Raw genomic sequence first — 18,277 nt, forward strand, 5'->3', positions numbered from 1 at the left:
ATAGCACCCCCTGCTGGCAGAAGGCAGTGTGACACATTAAAATGGCTTTGCTGTATTTCTCCTATATTTACCCTCTTAAATGTATCTTGCTCACTTTTCGCTGTTTTTCTGAGGCCACCGGATGGCAGTGTGAGGGCCCTTGCAGCTTTAATTTCTAATTGTGATTACAATTACGGATGCCACAATTACATAATTACAAAAAAAACAAATGACCACTTACATTATTCTGCATGATTAACAAGTGTTTATATTGACAATCTCATGCAACTTGACATGTGTTTTCTTTAATTCATGCATCTAACTTGCTTTAAGTTTGAGCTTTGTGTTTAGAAGATAAAGGTCACTTCATGAAAAAATAACTATGCCAGACCAATTAAGTCCCTTATAGCTTTGCAGTACTTTGCTGTATCAAAAAACTTCTGCCCCATCCCTAGTTTCTAGGGGCAAAATTTAGTGAAGATGCATGCTTTCTCAGTGTTGGCAATTGGATCTATAAGATGTAATACATGCTTAGTTCCCTATCTTCACCAAGACAAATTGGAAGAACTTTCCAATCGTGCAAATGTGCAAAACCTCTCTAAATGTCCACATAAGAATCTCAGTCCCCTGTTCAGATTCATCAGAAGAACAGTAAACCTAAAGGGCCTTTATGTCTGTCCTTCAGAAACAGTGCTAGCTGAAACCCTGCACTAGTCCTCAGATCTGTTGAATTCTGTAGGTGTTTTAAGGTGCTGAAATATGAATGCTGTCATTTGTTGGATTTCAGGGTGCGTTCACACTTGTAGTTTGGTTAGTTTGGTTTGTTTGGTCCGGACCAAAAAACAAAAACAAAACATATAGTCCTGGTCAGCGTTCACACTGGCATTTCTAACAGCGAACCTAAAGTTACCGAACCAAAGGCATAGGGAAACGGTCACAACCTGATTGGTCGGCTTATATGATGTAGGAGCTCGCTTACCGAACATTCAAAACAATGCTGTGTGCTGTATTAAAGCAGCACTTGGTAACTTTTGCTCTCGGGGTCCCCCTACAGTTGGGCAAAAATAATGTCCTCAACTACTGTCGTAAGTTGTCATCCTACAACAGGGATGCCATCCCGCGTGCATTTGTTGACATGACAACCCTGATAGCCCTGAACTAGTGATGCGCGGGTCGTCTCATAACCCGCGGACCCCGTATGTCTATTTAATGGTCGCGGGGCGGGTTGTAAAAATATTTACAGTGGTGTGGGGCGGGCCAAATAACTTCATAAAAGCGGTCCGCGGGTTGGTGTAGCACTAACAGTTACTGAGTTCACTACTACAGTGTCTACTAGACTAGACATGCGAAACATTATTGGATAATTCTTATAACTGACATTTCTCTGGGCCAATCGGAATCTTAGCTCACTTGCGTCAGAATCTTGAAGTACACAGCGTCAACTGACTGAGCTCGCCATTGGATGAAACGCCTGGCTACCACGCGAGTCTGACGGATGGAAGGAAGCAAGCTTAGTGTTTAATTCAAGCATGGCCATAGATTACGGGGGGGGGGGCGTGTCCCCTGCACTTTTTATAAAGTGTATTTTCATCCCCCGCACTTTTACTGGGTCTCCCCGATCTTAGTCGACCCGCTTCGAGCGGGATTCGAACCGGCGTTAACTGTGCGAGGGCGGGCGAGTTAACAGCGACGCTAAAGACAGCTTTCTCTACCTCGGTTGATTGCGCGCTTCTTGAGGTCACGGGCAAGTGTATTTATACAACGAAACCAATGTGAATACATCAAGATTTAAATTCAAAATAATCTATGCATTTTGACCTGTCATTTTATTCTTATCTAAATATAAGGAGGGTGCTCTCACAGAAAGTCCAAAAGTGGATTCGTAGAAACTTTGTCATGCTGGAGCTGCAGCTGAAGGAAAACAATCGTTATGATCTGAAACGTGACGACGACAATCAGACGATTGCGACAATATATGCTTTATGTGTGTTTTTCAATCCATCTCAATGTAGGCTATTTATTGAAAATAAAGTAGGCCTATATCATATGAATAATGCAGTGCTAACTGACAGATTTTTAAATGTTTATCTTCTGCTCACCAAAGCTGCATTTATTTAAACAGAAATACAGTTAAAACAGTAATATTGTGAAATACCATTACAAATGAAAACAGCCTTTTTCTATGTGAATATATAGTAAAGTGTAATTTATTCCTGTGATCAAAGCTGAATTTATCATCATTACCCTAGTCTTCAGTGTCACATGATCCTTCACTAATCATTCTCATATGAGGATTTTATAATCAAGAAACATTTTTATTATTATCTGTGTTGAAAACAGTTGTGCTGCTTAAAAATGTTGTGGAAACCAAGATACGTTTTATTTTTCAGGATTATTTGATTAGAAAGCTCAATGGACAGCATTTATTAAATAAATTATCTTTTGTAATATTAAAAATATCACTTGTGATCAATTTAATGTAGCCTTTGTCTGATCAACAAAAGTATTAATTTCTCTATTTTTTTAATTTTACCCCAAATGTTTGAATGGTATGGTGGTTTCCGCAAAAATGAAGCAGCACCATGAGCAGCAAAACTGTTTTCAACACTGTAATAATCATAAATGTTTGTTGAGCATCAAATCCTAATATGAGACTGATTAGTGACACTGAAGACTGGAGTAATGATGATAAAATTAGCTTTGATCACAGAAATAAATGACACTTTACTATATATTCACATTGTGAACAGATGATATAGCTACATCAGAATATTATTTCACTGTATTACGTTTTTTACTGCATATTTAATTAAATAAATGCAGCATTTATATACTCTTCATTCTGTTTTTTTTTACCCGCTGAGGACTCATGAAGAGCTCATAAAATGTTAAAATTGTATGAACATTTGAAAAAATATTTTTTTGAACATTTGAAATTCAAAACAGCACCAGTATTTAATCCGTTGTATGCAGAAAAAAGACGGCCGTTCTGGCGTCTGTACCGACAAATGGGCAACAGGTCCTTTGATGAGAAGAACCAGGTATGCTTTTTGTGCGTTTTTGCTAGCATTTTTGAAACATGCTCGTCGGACCAAATATTAATCAGGCACTTCCTCGTTGCTCTACGTTTGCCCTCTAACGTCAATGTTATTCATTTTGGATACACCAATCTTTCCGTGTCGTCAAATCAGCTGACTATGTGTCCCATCTTGACATCATGTCCTGTTTTTGGTTCGTTTACATGTCTTTGGTCCGTGTTGCGTTCATATATCAATCGAACCACACCAGAGTTCGTTTGGAAGCGGACCGAGACCGCTTGTTTGGTCTGCACCAGGGTTCGGATGGCAGTGTTCACATATGTTCAAATGAACCGCAGTAACCGAGCAATCACACCAGGGTTCGTTTTAATCAAACCAAACCAAACAAGTGTGAACGCACCCTCAGACTTACATGCAGAATTTCTTCCTGGTGAAAATAAAGGTAAGGTTATGTATTATTTATATAATGTACCTATACTTTATTTTTAAATTACAAAATGTGTGTCCTGTACAGACTCTCCACACGTGTCTACACCGAGCACTGAGCCCTCATTAGAGTTCACAGAGTCGCCACCTGTGCTTAAATCAGCCTCCACACCTCAACCTGTCACTGAGACCCCAAAACTAACAGAAGATTCACCGCTAGAGTCCAACGCAGAGCAAGAAGGTACGTAAACGTTAAAGGTGCATGCAACCAAATGAAAATTCTGGGCCGAAACGGAAACTTTAGGATGTGCTTCGCCGAAAATGTTACTTATTATTTTTGTATAATTGCATTAATATTAGACATATTGATTAATTAATGAACAAAAAATTAAAGTTTATTTATCAATTAATTAGTCACATTTATTTAAATTGAACTAGAGAGAAGAAATGTGTCTCTACTCCAATTTGTTTGTGAAATAAAAACATTAAACAAAGGCTGTAATAATTGGTTTTCCAGATAGATTTATTTAAACATGCATTCAATAATGAGGGCATCATCTTTTTCTTGCTAGCTATAATTGAGTTTATGATCATTGAAATGCTTTTCTGATTCATTTCATAAATTCGTTCTATACCTTCTGATGTTCATTCATGTTTATTTGTTGCTGTAGTAAAGAGGAAGAGATGATTGGTTCATGCACGCTTGATCCATGCTGCTGCTTGAACTGCAAAGTGGATGAATTTCATGATAAAATGAAAATGATAAATGATAAATTGTTATTTTTTTCCCTTTTCCATTGTTGCACTTTGAGATTCTTCGGAATGAAAAGTGTGTTATAAATAAAATCTATTATTATTATTATAAAATCTACATTTTTTTTTACTTTGTTCATATTAAAAGTATTAAAGCCAAAATTTAGCAGACACGCTACTAATGTTTAGTGAAGTTTTGTTCACGCCTCAATAGAAAGCACAGAGTAAAAGTTTGATCTTGAGATTTAAGAATCCATATCAGTATTGGTTAAAATCTAGAAGTTGATATTGCATACCCAGCTCCACACAGCCCACATGTTTAACTTTTGTAGTATATCTACATTTTTCAAACATCTTTCCCGAACCCCTAACTTGTCCTCCATTAGTCGGCGAGCAGATAACCAATGACTCTGGGATTGAACAAGTCGATGTTTCCCATACAAACACAATAATGCTCTGATAGCACTGCAGGACCACTATTCTTCAACCTACTTCTTTTCTTTGCTCAAGTATTTTTGAAATGAGTCTGCTTTGAGTAGATTCTCATTGTGAAAAGCTCTACACAAACATACACACAGTTCATCTTTAACCTCTTGCTGTGGTGATTATTTACAGCCAAAAAGAAGAAACCAAAACTTCTTAATAAATTTGACAAAACTTTAAAATCTGAGATCAACGCTGCAGAGAAACTACGCAAGAAGGTAAAGACGTATACTATACTGGCAGAGTAAAAACATTTTTTAAATTGTGCATAGTATTTTTTTAAATGACCTTTTCTTCTTTTTCAGGGCAAAGTTGAGGAATCTCTCCGTGCTTTTGAAGCTCTTGTCCAGAAATTCCCACACAGTCCGAGGTGCCGATACGGAAAAGCCCAGGTAACACATTAGCATCAGAGATGGCAAAAGTACTCAGTTCCCGTACTCAAGTAGAAGTACAGATACTTGTGTTCAAAAATACTCTGGTAAAAGTAGAAGTAATGATTTATCTTATTTACTTAAGTAAAAGTAACAAGTAACAGTTTTTAAATTATTATTAATGCCGGCAGTAGACGACAATGTTGCCAGATATTGCTACGAAAACAAAAAATATTATAATAAAAAACTATTTTTATATATATATATATATATATATATATATATATATATATATATATATATATATATATATATATATATATATATATATATATATATTTTACGAAGTTCAAAGCTAGTGTTTTTGTAATAAATATAATATATCACTAATCCTACCATGCAACTTCCCACTTTATTAACTTCCTAAAGTGTCCTAAAATTCCACCTTAGGTGAATCTGGAAACACGGACGCGCCCTCATAACGCGAGCTCAAGCCCCCATTCACTGCCCTAGCTTGTCGCAGTGACATGAATTGCAAACATTCATGCCATAAAAATGACTAATAAAAAACATTAAAAAATTACCAAAGTCCAGACTTCGGTGACCTCATAGCTGGCTACTACGGCCTTGCTCATAATAGCACCGAAGAAATAAGAAACACAATATATTGACCCGCCATATACGTTTTAGATCAGTGCTTTCCAACCTTTTTTCAGTCATGGAAGTTTTGTGGCACCCCCTCACATACGTTACATTAGCGGTGTAACGGTACAGATTGCTCACGGTTCGGTTTGTATCACTGTTTTAGGTTCACCGTTTCACCACCAAGCCACAAGGATTTCCAGAGAATGAATGCAGCTGAAATCTGTTGTTGAGTCGTCTTGTAGTGGGAAGGCTACGTCAAGTGCAACGTATATTCCCAGCCAACTAGATTGAATTCAGTATTGATGACGCGAAAATTAATAACGTTAACTCCGATTAAATTATTTGAAACTAGTAACGAGTCAAATTCTGTAAAATGTAAGTAGTATAAAGTACCGATATTTGTGTTAAAATGTAAGGAGCAAAAGTAAAAAGTAGACACAAAAATATATAGTAAAGTAAAAATATCTGAAAAATCTACTTTTAAAAAATCTACTATAACGAAGTATTTGTACTTCGTTACTTCCCATCTCTAATTAGCATGAAAGTTAACAATAGTAGGGATGCACATTATCTATCACGTTGTTTTAATGTTATTGGTATTGGATAATATATGTTCATTTTTAAGGTTATCGGTATAAGCGTGATAATAAAATTGATCTAATATATTAAAGCCGATACTCCTTAAGATGCACACTGTGACGGTTTTGAATGGCTTGAAATATGATTGGAATCACTTAAAAAAACAAGTGCAGCGCAAGTCTTTCATATAGACTACATAAAATTATAATTAGAATATCATAATTGTGTGCTCGGGACAAGGATTTAATGGTGAGACTTTTGTTTTTGTAATCAGGCTTTCAAAAGTCATATAAAAATTTGGATTTAGATTTATCAGCCAATATATCGGCCAAAATTTTCATTTTAGTGCATCCCTAGACGATAACTACAAACCTGATTCCAGAAAAGTTGTGCCGTGGCCATGTTTCCCCCTGTGTGTCATCCCCTCTTCTTTTTATATCAGTCTGCAAACGTCTGGGGACTGAGGAGACGAGCTGCTCAAGTTTAGGAATAGGAATGATGTCCCATTCTTGTCTAATACAGGCTTCTAGCTGCTCAACTGTCTTAGGTCTTCTTTATCGCATCTTCCTCTTTATGATGCGCCAAATGTTTTCTAATGGTGAAAGATCTGGACTGCAGGCTGGCCACTACAGTACCCGGATCCTTCTTCTACACAGCCATGATGCTGTAATTGATGCAGTGTGTGGCCTGGCATTGTCATGTTGGAGAGGGCAAGGTCTTCCCTGAAAGAGACGCCGTCTGGATGGAGCAGATGTTGCTCTAGAACTTGGAGATACCTTTCAGCATTGATGGAGCCTTTCCAAAAGGAAATTTGTGATCCTCTGCCCATCTTGCCTTCTGAGAGACACTGCCACTCTGAGAGGCTCTTTTTATACCCAGTCATGTTGCCAATTGACCTAATAAGCTGCAAATTGGTCCTCCAGCTGTTCCTGATATGAACATTTAACTTCTCCGGCCTCTTATTGCTCCCTGTCCCAACTTTTTTGGAATGTGTAGCTCTCATGAAATCCAAAATGAGCCAATATTTGGCAAAGTTTCTCACTTTCAACATTTGATATGTTATCTTTATTCTTTTGTGAATAAAATATAATTTTATGAGATTTGTAAATTATTGCATTCCTTTTTTTTTCACAATTTGTACAGTGTCCCAACTTTTTTGTAATCGGGTTTGTATGTTTTCATCCAAAGTTGTGAATTTATGTTGTGTGCAAAATTGGAATAAGGCATAAAACATGGTTTGTGAGAAGTGTGATGTGTGTGCAGGCAGAAGATGACGTGGCAGAGAAGATGCGCAGTAATGAGATGCTGCTGAAGGCAGTAAACACATACGGAGAAGCAGCTGAGCTCCCGGACGCACCACCTGACCTTATCAAAGCCACGTTAAAGAGACGAGCGGACAGACAGCAGTTCTTAGGTACACACTGCGGCCCCTTCCCCGATGACTGTCGTTAAATTAAAAACCAATTAGTAAAGGCCCGATATACTCACGGTGAAGTTCTCGCTTTGATGCGCTGTTTCAAACAAATTTCTCTTTGGCCTGATTTTGATTTGAGATGATGTCACACCAGTTCATTCTTCGATTTCACTTGAAGTACATCAGGGCCTTAAAGGGATAGTTCACCCAAAAATGAGCCTGTAATGTTTATCTGCAGGGCATCCGAGATGTAGGTGTGTTTGTTTCTTCAGGAGAACACAAATGAAGATATGGAGACACACTGATGTCTTAAGACACAAGACGATTGCTTTCTGCCAGAAACACAACAGTATTTGTGTTATTTTTACCTCATATCAGACGAATCTCATCTAGTGTTCCTATCCGCCATTACTTCCGCTGAGTAAGGTCAAAATACAGGCGTGATTTTATATATATATAGATGCCTCATTAGTGTCTGTGCTGATCGGTCGAATGAGGCTTCAATGTAAATATATCTATGATTGCGGCGGTATTTTGACCTTACTCAGCGGAAGTAATGGCGGATGGGAACACTAGATGAGATTCGTCTGATATGAGGTATAAAATAACATACTGTTGTGTTTCTGGCAGAAAGCGATCGTTTCGTGTCTTAAGACATCAGTGTGTCTCCACGAGCCTCAGGGTTTAATATGGATTCGTATGTCTGTGTGTTTTTTACTCTCATAGAAATACACCCCATTGACACGCATTATACGAGCAACGGTTGAGGAAAAATCTTCATTTGTGTTCTCCTGAAGAAACACACACACCGACATCTCAGACGCCCTGCAGATAAACATCACAGGCTCATTATTGGGTGAACTATCCCTTTAATCGTAGTGCTTGCCTGAATTATCACAACACAACAGGGGACCTATAATGCCCCTTTTTACAAGATGCAAAACAAAGTATCTGATATCCCCAGAGTGTGTATGTGAAATTGTAGCTCAAAATCCCCCACAGATCATTTTTTATAGCATGTTAAAATTGCCACTTTTGGGGGAATGAGCAATAACGCAGCTCTTCTGGGAAGGCTTTCCTCAAGGTTTAGGAGTGTGTTTATGGGGATTTTTGCCCATTCTTCTAGAAGCTCATTTGTGAGGTCAGGCACTGATGTTGGACGAGAAGGCCTGGCTCTCAGTCTCCGCTCTAATTCATCCCAAAGCTGTTCTATCGGGTTGAGCTCAGGACTCTGTGCAGGCCAGTCCAGTTCCTCCACACCAAACTCCTCATCCATGTCTTTATGGAGCGACGCTTTGTGCACTGGAGCGCAGTCATGCTGGGACAGGAAGGGGCCGTCCACAAACTGATCCCACAAAGTCGGGAGGGTGAAATTGTCCAAAATGTCTTGGTGAAGCATTAAGAGTTCCTTTCACTGGAACTAAGGGGCCAACCCCTGAAAAACAACCCCACCCCATAATCCCCCCTCCACCAAACTTTACACTTGGCACACTGCAGTCAGGCGAGTCCCGTTCTCCTGGCGACGGCCAAACCCAGACTCGTCCATGGGATTGTCAGACTGAAGCGTGATTGGTCGCTCAGAGAACACGTCTCACTGCTCTAGAGTCCAGTGGCGGCTGCTTTACTCCACTGCATATTTTTGGCAATATTGTGTATGATTAGTCATCACGACTGTCATCTGACACCTAATAAAAAAGAGAATTGTGCATAATAGGTCCCCTTTAAATGGACAGTTCACCCCAAAACATGTTATTCTGTCATCAGTTACTCACGTTATTCAAAAGTCTTACGTTTTTGGTTAATCTTCGGAACACAAATGAAGATCTTTTTAATGATGACTTTTTTTTAAATAGTTATGTTCCTGTGCAGGTCGTACGAGGGGATCTTTAGCTACTTTGGAGAAGCTGGTTCAGATTTTCCCAGAAGACTTCAGCTTGAAGAATGACTTAGGAGTGGCTCATCTGCTCCTGGGTGACAACAAGAGAGCAAAGCAAATATACGAGGAGGTCAGAGGTCACGGTAATGTAATTAGGTTTAGTGATGCGATTAGTGCACTGCTCATTTCTGGAATTCCTCTTCAGGTTTTAGCTGGCGCTCCACATGACGGCTTTGCTAAAGTGCATTACGGGTTCATCCTTAAATCTGAAAACAAGATTGCGGAGAGCATACCGTACTTGAGGGTAATTCTGATTTCATACACAGAAATGTACAAACATATCATCGCTGTCTCAAACCTCGTATCTCCAAAAACTCGAGATTAAATGCTGTCTTGTCAAAGTTGATATTGTGGCTTTATGTGTGGTCAGACACTTGCATGTGCCATTTATATTAACTAAATCACTGGCTGTGATTCGACATCTAATGCTCCTCAAATACATGTCCCTTTAAATGCAAATGAGCTGGTGCTCCCGGGAGTAGGGCGGAGCTTCAATAAGAGGGCGGAGCTTTAAGAGCTCATGCAACAACAAATCAGGACAATCTCACGCACTGAAAATGTGTTCAGCCATATATGTTTAGTCATCTGTTATCTGACACCTAAAATAGGTGAATTTTGCATAATAGGTCCCTTTTTAAACAGACAGTTCACCCAAAAATGAACATTTTGTCATCAGTTACACACATCGTGAGCATCTTTCATATTATGGTGTTTATTGTAATACATTAAAAAATGTATTGTAAAAAACATGTAAAAAAAAAAACACTGTTCAAACATCAGTTCTTTACTTACCATTGCATTGCAAACAAGCAGAGATGTGGGCGGAGTTAAGAGGTCCAAGGAGCCAATGGAGTTATGAGGTTTAGTCACAAGCTCTTTTAATGCTTTTCATTGGTTAAGTATTTGCAAATCCCACAGACAGATGTAAAGGGCGACCAATAGTAATGATTTAAGAAAAAAAAAAAAATATGACGAAATATGGAGATGCGAGGTTTCTGCCCAACAGCGATGATTTATATAGACATGTATTTCACAAAAACATATTGTGTGTGTGTGTGTTTGTGTGCGTGTGTCTGTTTGTGTTTGTGTGTGTGTGTCCACGTGTGTGTGCGTGCGTGTGTGTGTATGCGTGCGTGTGCGTGTGTGCATGCATGTGTCTGTGTGTCTGTCTGTGTGTGTCTGTGTGTGTGTCCGCGTGCGTACATGTATGTGTCTGTGTGTGTCTGTGTGTGTGTCCGCGTGCGTGCATGTATGTGTCTGCGTGTGTGTGTGTGTGTGTGTGTGTGTGTTTAGGAGGGTTTAGAGTCAGGAGAGCCAGGAACGGATGACGGGAGGTTTTACTTCCATCTCGGAGATGCTTTACAGAGAACCGGAGACAAGAGTGTAAGATGAACGTCAGGATTATGAGGCGTAACTCCGAGAGGAAGTCACTGAATGGTGTGTGTGTATGTCTGTGTGTGTGTGTGTGTATGTGTGTGTGTGTGTGTGTGTGTGTGTGTGTGTGTGTGTGTGTGTGTGTTCAGGCCTATGACTGGTACGAGGCGGGTCACCGGCGGGGTCACTTCGCCTCCGTATGGCAGAGATCTCTGTATAATGTCCCAGGACTCCGAGCTCAGCCCTGGTGGACGGCTCAGGAGACGGGATACACAGATTTAGTCAAGGTGAGATCTCTTACAGTTGCTTAAATTAGACAAAACCCACTATGATACGGTCTACATCCTGACTGGAAATCCTCACAGATGCCATTTCTTTATAAAAAGGAGCATAGTTGTGAAGACACCGCCTTTTCTAGTATTTTTGACAGAAATGGCCTGTAATTGACTAATTCTGTAGGAACAAGTTGCGTTTAAAAAAAAGTGATTTATTGTGTGTGTGTGTGTGTGTGTGTGTGTGTGTGTGTGTGTGTGTGTGTGTGTGTGTGTGTGTGTGTGTGTGTAGGTGTTGGAGCGTAACTGGCTGACCATCAGAGATGAAGCGCTGTCGGTGTTGGATGGGAACAGTGGGCACTTCCTTCCAGAAGACGAGAATCTGAGAGAGAAGGGAGACTGGGGCCAGTTTACACTCTGGCAGCAGGGTAACACACACACACACACACACACATGCTATCCTGTTTACACTCTGGCAGCAGGGTAACACACACACACACGCTATCCTGTTTACACTCTGGCAGCAAAGTAACACACACACACACATTTGTTTTTGTGAAATGTTGGGACATTCCATAGGCGTAATGGTTTTTATACTGTATAAACTGTATTTTCTATTCCCTTACACTGCCCCTAAACCTACCCATCACACACACACACACACACACACACACACACACACACACACACACACACACACACACTGCCCCTAAACCTACTCATCACACACACACACACACACACACACACACACACACTGCCCCTAAACCTACTCATCACACACACACACACACACACACACTGCCCCTAAACCTACTCATCACACACACACACACACACACACACACACACACACACACACACACACACACACACACACACTGCCCCTAAACCTACTCATCACACACACACACACACACACACACACACACACACACACACACACTGCCCCTAAACCTACTCATCACACACACACACACACTGCCCCTAAACCTACTCATCACACACACACACACACACACACACACACACACACACACACACACACACACACACACACACACACACACACACACACACACACACACACACACACACACTGCCCCTAAACCTACTCATCACACACACACACACACACACACACACACACACACACACTGCCCCTAAACCTACTCATCACACACACACACACACACACACACACACACACACACACACACACACACACACACACACACACACACACACACACACACACACACTGCCCCTAAACCTACTCATCACACACACACACACACACACACACACACACACACACACACACACACACACACTGCCCCTAAACCTACTCATCACACACACACACACACACACACACACACACACACACACACACACACACACACACACACACACACACACACACACACACACAGACACACACACACTGCCCCTAAACCTACCTCTAAACCTGAATGTGAGGCAAAATGTAAAGCGCTTTGGATGGCCATAGGGTCTGTTAAAAGCGCTATATAAATGCAGTCCATTTATACACATTTGTGTCACAAAAACAAGTACACACACAAACGCTCACACACATTATTACTATATTATATCCAGCAACCTTTAGAATACGGTAAACTAATTCCGCATATAACTCCACTGGATATATATCTATCCTGTGGTCAAACATTTGTTAACATTACTATGTTTAATGTTTCTGAAAGAGCTCATTTATCTGCTCATAACTCCAGTAAAGCAGTGTAATATTCCTCCGGTGTAGATCATCTGTTCTCTGTGTGAATATACAATAATGTGTGATTTATTCCTGTGATCAAAGCTGAGTTTATCATCATTACTCCAGTCTTCAGTTCTCATACGAGGATCTGATATATACGCTATATCATATGAGAAGCGGAATCACTCACTGATCTCTCCTGTAAAACACAGAGACTGAAAGCACTTTTGTAATATGTTTGTTCCTCTTTATTATTTCCTTGAATGTTTTGAAGTTATGTTTAGTGATTTTTTTAAAGGGTTACTTCAGCCAAAAACGTAATGTCTGTCATTAACTCCTCTCCCTAATGTCGCTCCACACCCGTAAGACCTCCGTTCATCTTCACACACAGTTTAAGATATTTTATATTTAGTCCGAGAGCGTATGCAAGTGTATGCACACTATACTGTCCATGTCCAGAAAGGGAATAAAAACATCATCACAGTAGTCCATATGAGACATCAGTGGGTTAATTAGAGTCTCTTGAAGCATCCAAAATACATTTGGGTCCAAAAATAACAAAAACTACGACTTTATTCAGCATTGGCTTCTCTTCCGCGTTTGTGTTCAATCCTCAAATAAAGATTCAAACGGTTATGATTCAGTGAATTGATTCATGATTCGGATTGCGTGTCAGACTGAATCATGAATCGATTATAATTATCTTAAACTGTGTGTGAAGATGAACGGAGGTCTTACGGGTGTGGAGCGACATTAGGGAGAGGAGTTAATGACAGACATTTCATTTTTGGCTGAACTAACCCTTTTATCAGATCATGAGGGCCTGAAGAATCGAGTCTCGTACGTATTGCTGCATTACACAATTAAAATGACACTTTTTTGGATGACACATATGCTGGGTTTGCTCTCCCTCAGGCCGTAAGGTTGCTTCTGCATGCCGCAGCGTCCCTAAAACCTGCGCTCTGCTGGAGCGTTACCCAGAAGCCACCGGCTGCAAAAGAGGCCAGGTAAACCAATGGCTCAAATCACTGTCTCTTTACAGTCCTCACTTCCCAAAAGCACAGCCGGCTGTCTGCTAGTGTGAATACAGGAAGCGTTCTCTTCCTCTTTTAGATCAAGTTTTCAGTGATGCAGTCTGGGACTCATGTCTGGCCTCACACTGGGCCCACGAACTGCCGGCTCCGCATGCATCTGGGGCTCATCATCCCGTCCTCGGGCTGCAGGATACGCTGCACCAACCACACCCGGTCAGTCCGAACAAACACCCTTTCAACACGAAATAAGACCTACACTTTCCCTGCATCTCAAATGTTTGTACCCCCAAACCCGGTCAGTCCAGGCACACTTCAATACTGACGATTTTAAAGCTGCACTGTGTAACTTTTAGAGTTTATTCTTAGCTAAAAACACTTAGTTCTTTGAAAAATATATGTGCTCATCAGTGTTGGGTGTAACCATAGACTGTAATAAATATGGCCGTAGTGTCCGTGACGTCACCCGTAGGACTCCGATAAGCCGTTCTGAAGCGTAAAGTAGAGTCGAGCTGGGCGTCGCCATCTTGCGAGCGAGTCATCGCGAGTCACTCCTGGATAACAGAAAATGGGCAAAAAGGCGGGGTGTGGGCGGAGCTTAGGTGACGCAATGACTATAGACGGCGGATAAATGGCTATCCACCTGTCACTCAAAGTGGCCACGCCCTTAATTATGCAGAACTTTAAGGCTTTATATAACGTAAACGAATGAGTTATAAAAACATTCACCCCCTCACAGTCGTCATGAAGGGCAACATAAGCCGTATAGACCAAAACCACAGTTAGTCCCAGACTGTAAACGTGTGTTATTCTGCTGTAAAGTTGGCCATTTTAACATGAGCTCAATGAGATTCTGCTCCTTCTGGAGCCGCTCTAGTGGTCAGTGGAGGAACTGCAGTTTAAGACACTTCAGTATCGGCTTCACGAGAGATCGCGGGAGGGTGTAACTAGATACTAAGTAATTAGTTACTGTAATTTAATTACTTTCCCTTGAAAAATGTAATTAGTAACTAGTAATTAATTACTTTTTTAGAGTAACTTACCCAACACTGGTGCTCATTAATGTATATTTACTTCTTTCAAGTCATAAAGTATTCTCATAAGTTTATAATATGCCGTTGAAAACACATACGGGTGAGGGGTTCGAATGCCGGTCGCCATGTTGCCCCTCCATCTTGAAAGTACAGTAGCCACAGAGGGACATACCCGTAAATTCAAGCTTCGCCTTTGGCGTTTAACACTCGATGGCACCGTGTCGAATGTGAAGAGGAGGATTGCTTGAGACGGCTATACGCTGACTAATTAAATAACTGCACATTATAGTTTTCTAAAGTAAGCTCATCGCTGAAGGAGCACTCCTGGGCGAGGTCAAACTGGAAGCCGTGTTAATCTTGGACTAAATCAGCCACCGTAGGAGTTAAAACGAAATCAGAATTGAGAGGAACAGAAACTAATATTCACTGGATGGTCATAAACCTTTACACCGCTAGATGGGGGAATATCACACAGGGGAGCTTTAAAGCTTTCAGCTCGTGATGGGAGAACTGAAGCCTTTTGGAGTTTCTCAGTGCTGTAAATGCGTCACGCTGGCGCCCCCTGCTGGTCAGAGCAGTGTAAATGCAGACAAAACATTATGCCCTACTATTGTGTTGGTCCCCCTGACCAAGTCGAGACATGGACTCCTCTAGACCCCTGAAGGTGTGCTGTGGTATCTGGCACCAAGATGTATGCAGCAGACCATTTAAGTCCTGTAAGTTGCCATGGATCGGACTTGTTTGTTCGGCTCATCCCACAGATGCTTGATTGGATTGAGATCTGGGGAATCTGGAGGCCGAGTCGACGCCTCAAACTGGTTGTTGTGCTCCTCAAACCATTCCTGAAGCATTTGTGCTTTGTGTCAGGAGCATTATCCTGCTGGAAGAGCCACAGCCACCATGTGTTCCCCAGGTAAGCCACACACACACACACACCCGGCCATCCACGTGATGTAGAAGAACACGTGATTCCTCAGACCAGGCCACCTTCTTCCATCGCTCCGTGGTCCAGTTCTGATGCTCACGTGCCACTGTTGGTGCTTTCGGCAGGGTCAGGGGTCAGAGGTCACCGTATGCCGCCCCATATGCCTCAAACTGAGCTGCTCTGTGTATTCTGACAGCTTTCTATCAGAACCAGCATTAACTTCTGGAGCAGTTTGAGCTCCAGTAGCTCGTCTGTTTGATCGGACCCCACGGGCCAGCCTTCGCTCCCCACGGTCATCAATGAGCCTTGGCCGCCCATGACCCTGTGGCCGGTTCTCCACTGGTCCTTCCTTGGAGCACTTTTGATAGAGACTGACCACTGCAGACTTCTAAATTGCATTTAATGATGACCGCTTCACTGAAACATTGCAGTTGGTTTGTAAAATGTATGCATATTTTGGTTGCATTTACACTGTTCTGAGCAGCAGGGGGCGCCAGTGTGTGGCATTTACAGCGCTGAGAAACTGGCAATCATGGTGCCCAGCAATAGATACTAAGAGCTCATCGCCCTCTAGAGGCGAAACATTGAAATTAAGCGCTTGGAAAATGAAGACAAAAAAGTTTGATATGCAGATGAGTCACAAAACTTCACACTTACCAAACATCAAATGTGAATAAAAGTTGGCGAGTACATTTTGGTCGGTCTGTATTTTTTTTAGGGATCAGTGTGTGGCATGACTCGATGTATTCAGTGACTGTTTGATCGTGTTTCAGGGAATGGGAAGAAGGAAAAGTTTTAATATTTGACGACTCGTTCGAGCATGAAGTCTGGCAGGAAGCAGAAAGCTACAGACTCATCTTCATCGTGGACGTCTGGCACCCACAGCTCAGCCAATCACAGAGGCAGACTCTCTCACCCATATAGAAGATGCGTCCAATCACAGAGCTTTGGCCAATCAGAGCGGTCTCAGTTTCCATAAACCACACACATCTACGGCACTGTGAATGTATCAGCTCTATAGTGTTTGGAGTTGTGCGTAATATGATTTGTTTGTTTTTTGAAGAACACTATCACCTAATATTCCAGATCTTTATTTAGGTAAAGCTAGTATGATTTGAAATCATGTTTTTAGGGCTCAGTGAAATTAAAGACTAGGTTAGATACAGTCACGGGACCAATTAAGAGATCAGAATATGATCCAGAGTTGCATTTGCTACAGAAAAACTGAGACTTAGTCACTTTTTTTATAAAGTTATAGATATGATTGAACATTGCACTGTATGTTGTGGGTTAAAGTTGGTGTGTGTGTGTGCAGATGGACACACAGATGATCAGGTGTGTCCATTAAGAGATAAAAACATCACTTTGTGCCTTTTCCAACCGTAGAAACGACCACAATAAGGCCACGAACATGTCCTCAAAAGTAGTAAATATGATATTTTTGTTGTGCATTATTATTATTATTTTTGGATGAAATGTGACCTGCAAATGTTTTCATCAGATCATTTTATTAACACTAAAGATTCCACATGATTTTTGTACATGTACGTGTTTGTTTACATGCCAAAATGTTTGCTGTTTGTATTGTTTGGGAATTATTAAATTCTGAAACATCTGAAAAGAACTAATATAGCTTGATTGATTATTTCACGTCACACTTTGTATATAAGCAGTTTTAATTAGAAAATTAACTTAAATTGGGCTGTATCGCAACGCAGCACCAGAAGAACATGATGGCGCCACTCAACAGCATTACTAAGCATTTAACCAGATTAAGATAGCTTACGGTTAACCCAATAGCTGGCGAGCCACATTAGAAAGAATGGCAACTGGTTAGCCTGCTAAGCTAACTAGCATAAGACAAGGGTCAACTTTGGAGATATTTCTCAGGAACGGTAGCAAAACATCACAAAAGCGTTTCAAAAATATCCAAAGATCATCTTTGGACTGAATGTAGTGTTTAATTTGCTTCAATATGGCGGACAGTCACAATGTTGGAAAAGGATGAATGCGATATCGTTGGAATCGGCTTAAACTAAGGAACATAATGATATAAAAATAACTGTTTCAAAAGTTTTATAATAAAAGTTGTAAAACAAAACCGTATATCTCTTGAACACTAGGTTGCGCTGTGTTGAAACGTCTCGGGTCCCTTCAGCACATGCTGTCGATCATCCCTACCACATTCTGTGAAGATATGTCAAATGCTTTAGAAGATATTGCAATTAATGACCAAATTCAAAATGGCGGACACATGGTTCGTGCTTCCGCTTCCTCCA

General features: G+C 40.9%; 1 protein-coding gene across 2 annotated transcripts in view; it reads left to right on the forward strand.

The window, feature by feature from the left end:
• The window catches only part of unm_hu7910 (un-named hu7910), a 49,570-nt gene extending 31,944 nt beyond the window's left edge, over positions 1–17,626 (forward strand). For both annotated transcript variants that reach the window (XM_067449257.1, XM_067449336.1), the window contains 12 exons: positions 3,532–3,684; positions 4,812–4,897; positions 4,985–5,071; positions 7,538–7,688; positions 9,558–9,694; positions 9,770–9,868; positions 10,918–11,007; positions 11,148–11,285; positions 11,563–11,698; positions 13,924–14,015; positions 14,122–14,255; positions 16,772–17,626. In XM_067449257.1, the coding sequence (XP_067305358.1) occupies positions 3,532–3,684; positions 4,812–4,897; positions 4,985–5,071; positions 7,538–7,688; positions 9,558–9,694; positions 9,770–9,868; positions 10,918–11,007; positions 11,148–11,285; positions 11,563–11,698; positions 13,924–14,015; positions 14,122–14,255; positions 16,772–16,922 (1,454 nt within the window). In that variant the 3' untranslated portion in view covers positions 16,923–17,626. The remainder of the gene's footprint in view (positions 1–3,531; positions 3,685–4,811; positions 4,898–4,984; positions 5,072–7,537; positions 7,689–9,557; positions 9,695–9,769; positions 9,869–10,917; positions 11,008–11,147; positions 11,286–11,562; positions 11,699–13,923; positions 14,016–14,121; positions 14,256–16,771) is intronic.
• The last annotated feature ends 651 nt before the right edge of the window (positions 17,627–18,277 follow it).

This window comes from Pseudorasbora parva, chromosome 1 (genome assembly GCF_024679245.1).
Source record: "Pseudorasbora parva isolate DD20220531a chromosome 1, ASM2467924v1, whole genome shotgun sequence".
Lineage (NCBI taxonomy): Eukaryota > Metazoa > Chordata > Actinopteri > Cypriniformes > Gobionidae > Pseudorasbora > Pseudorasbora parva.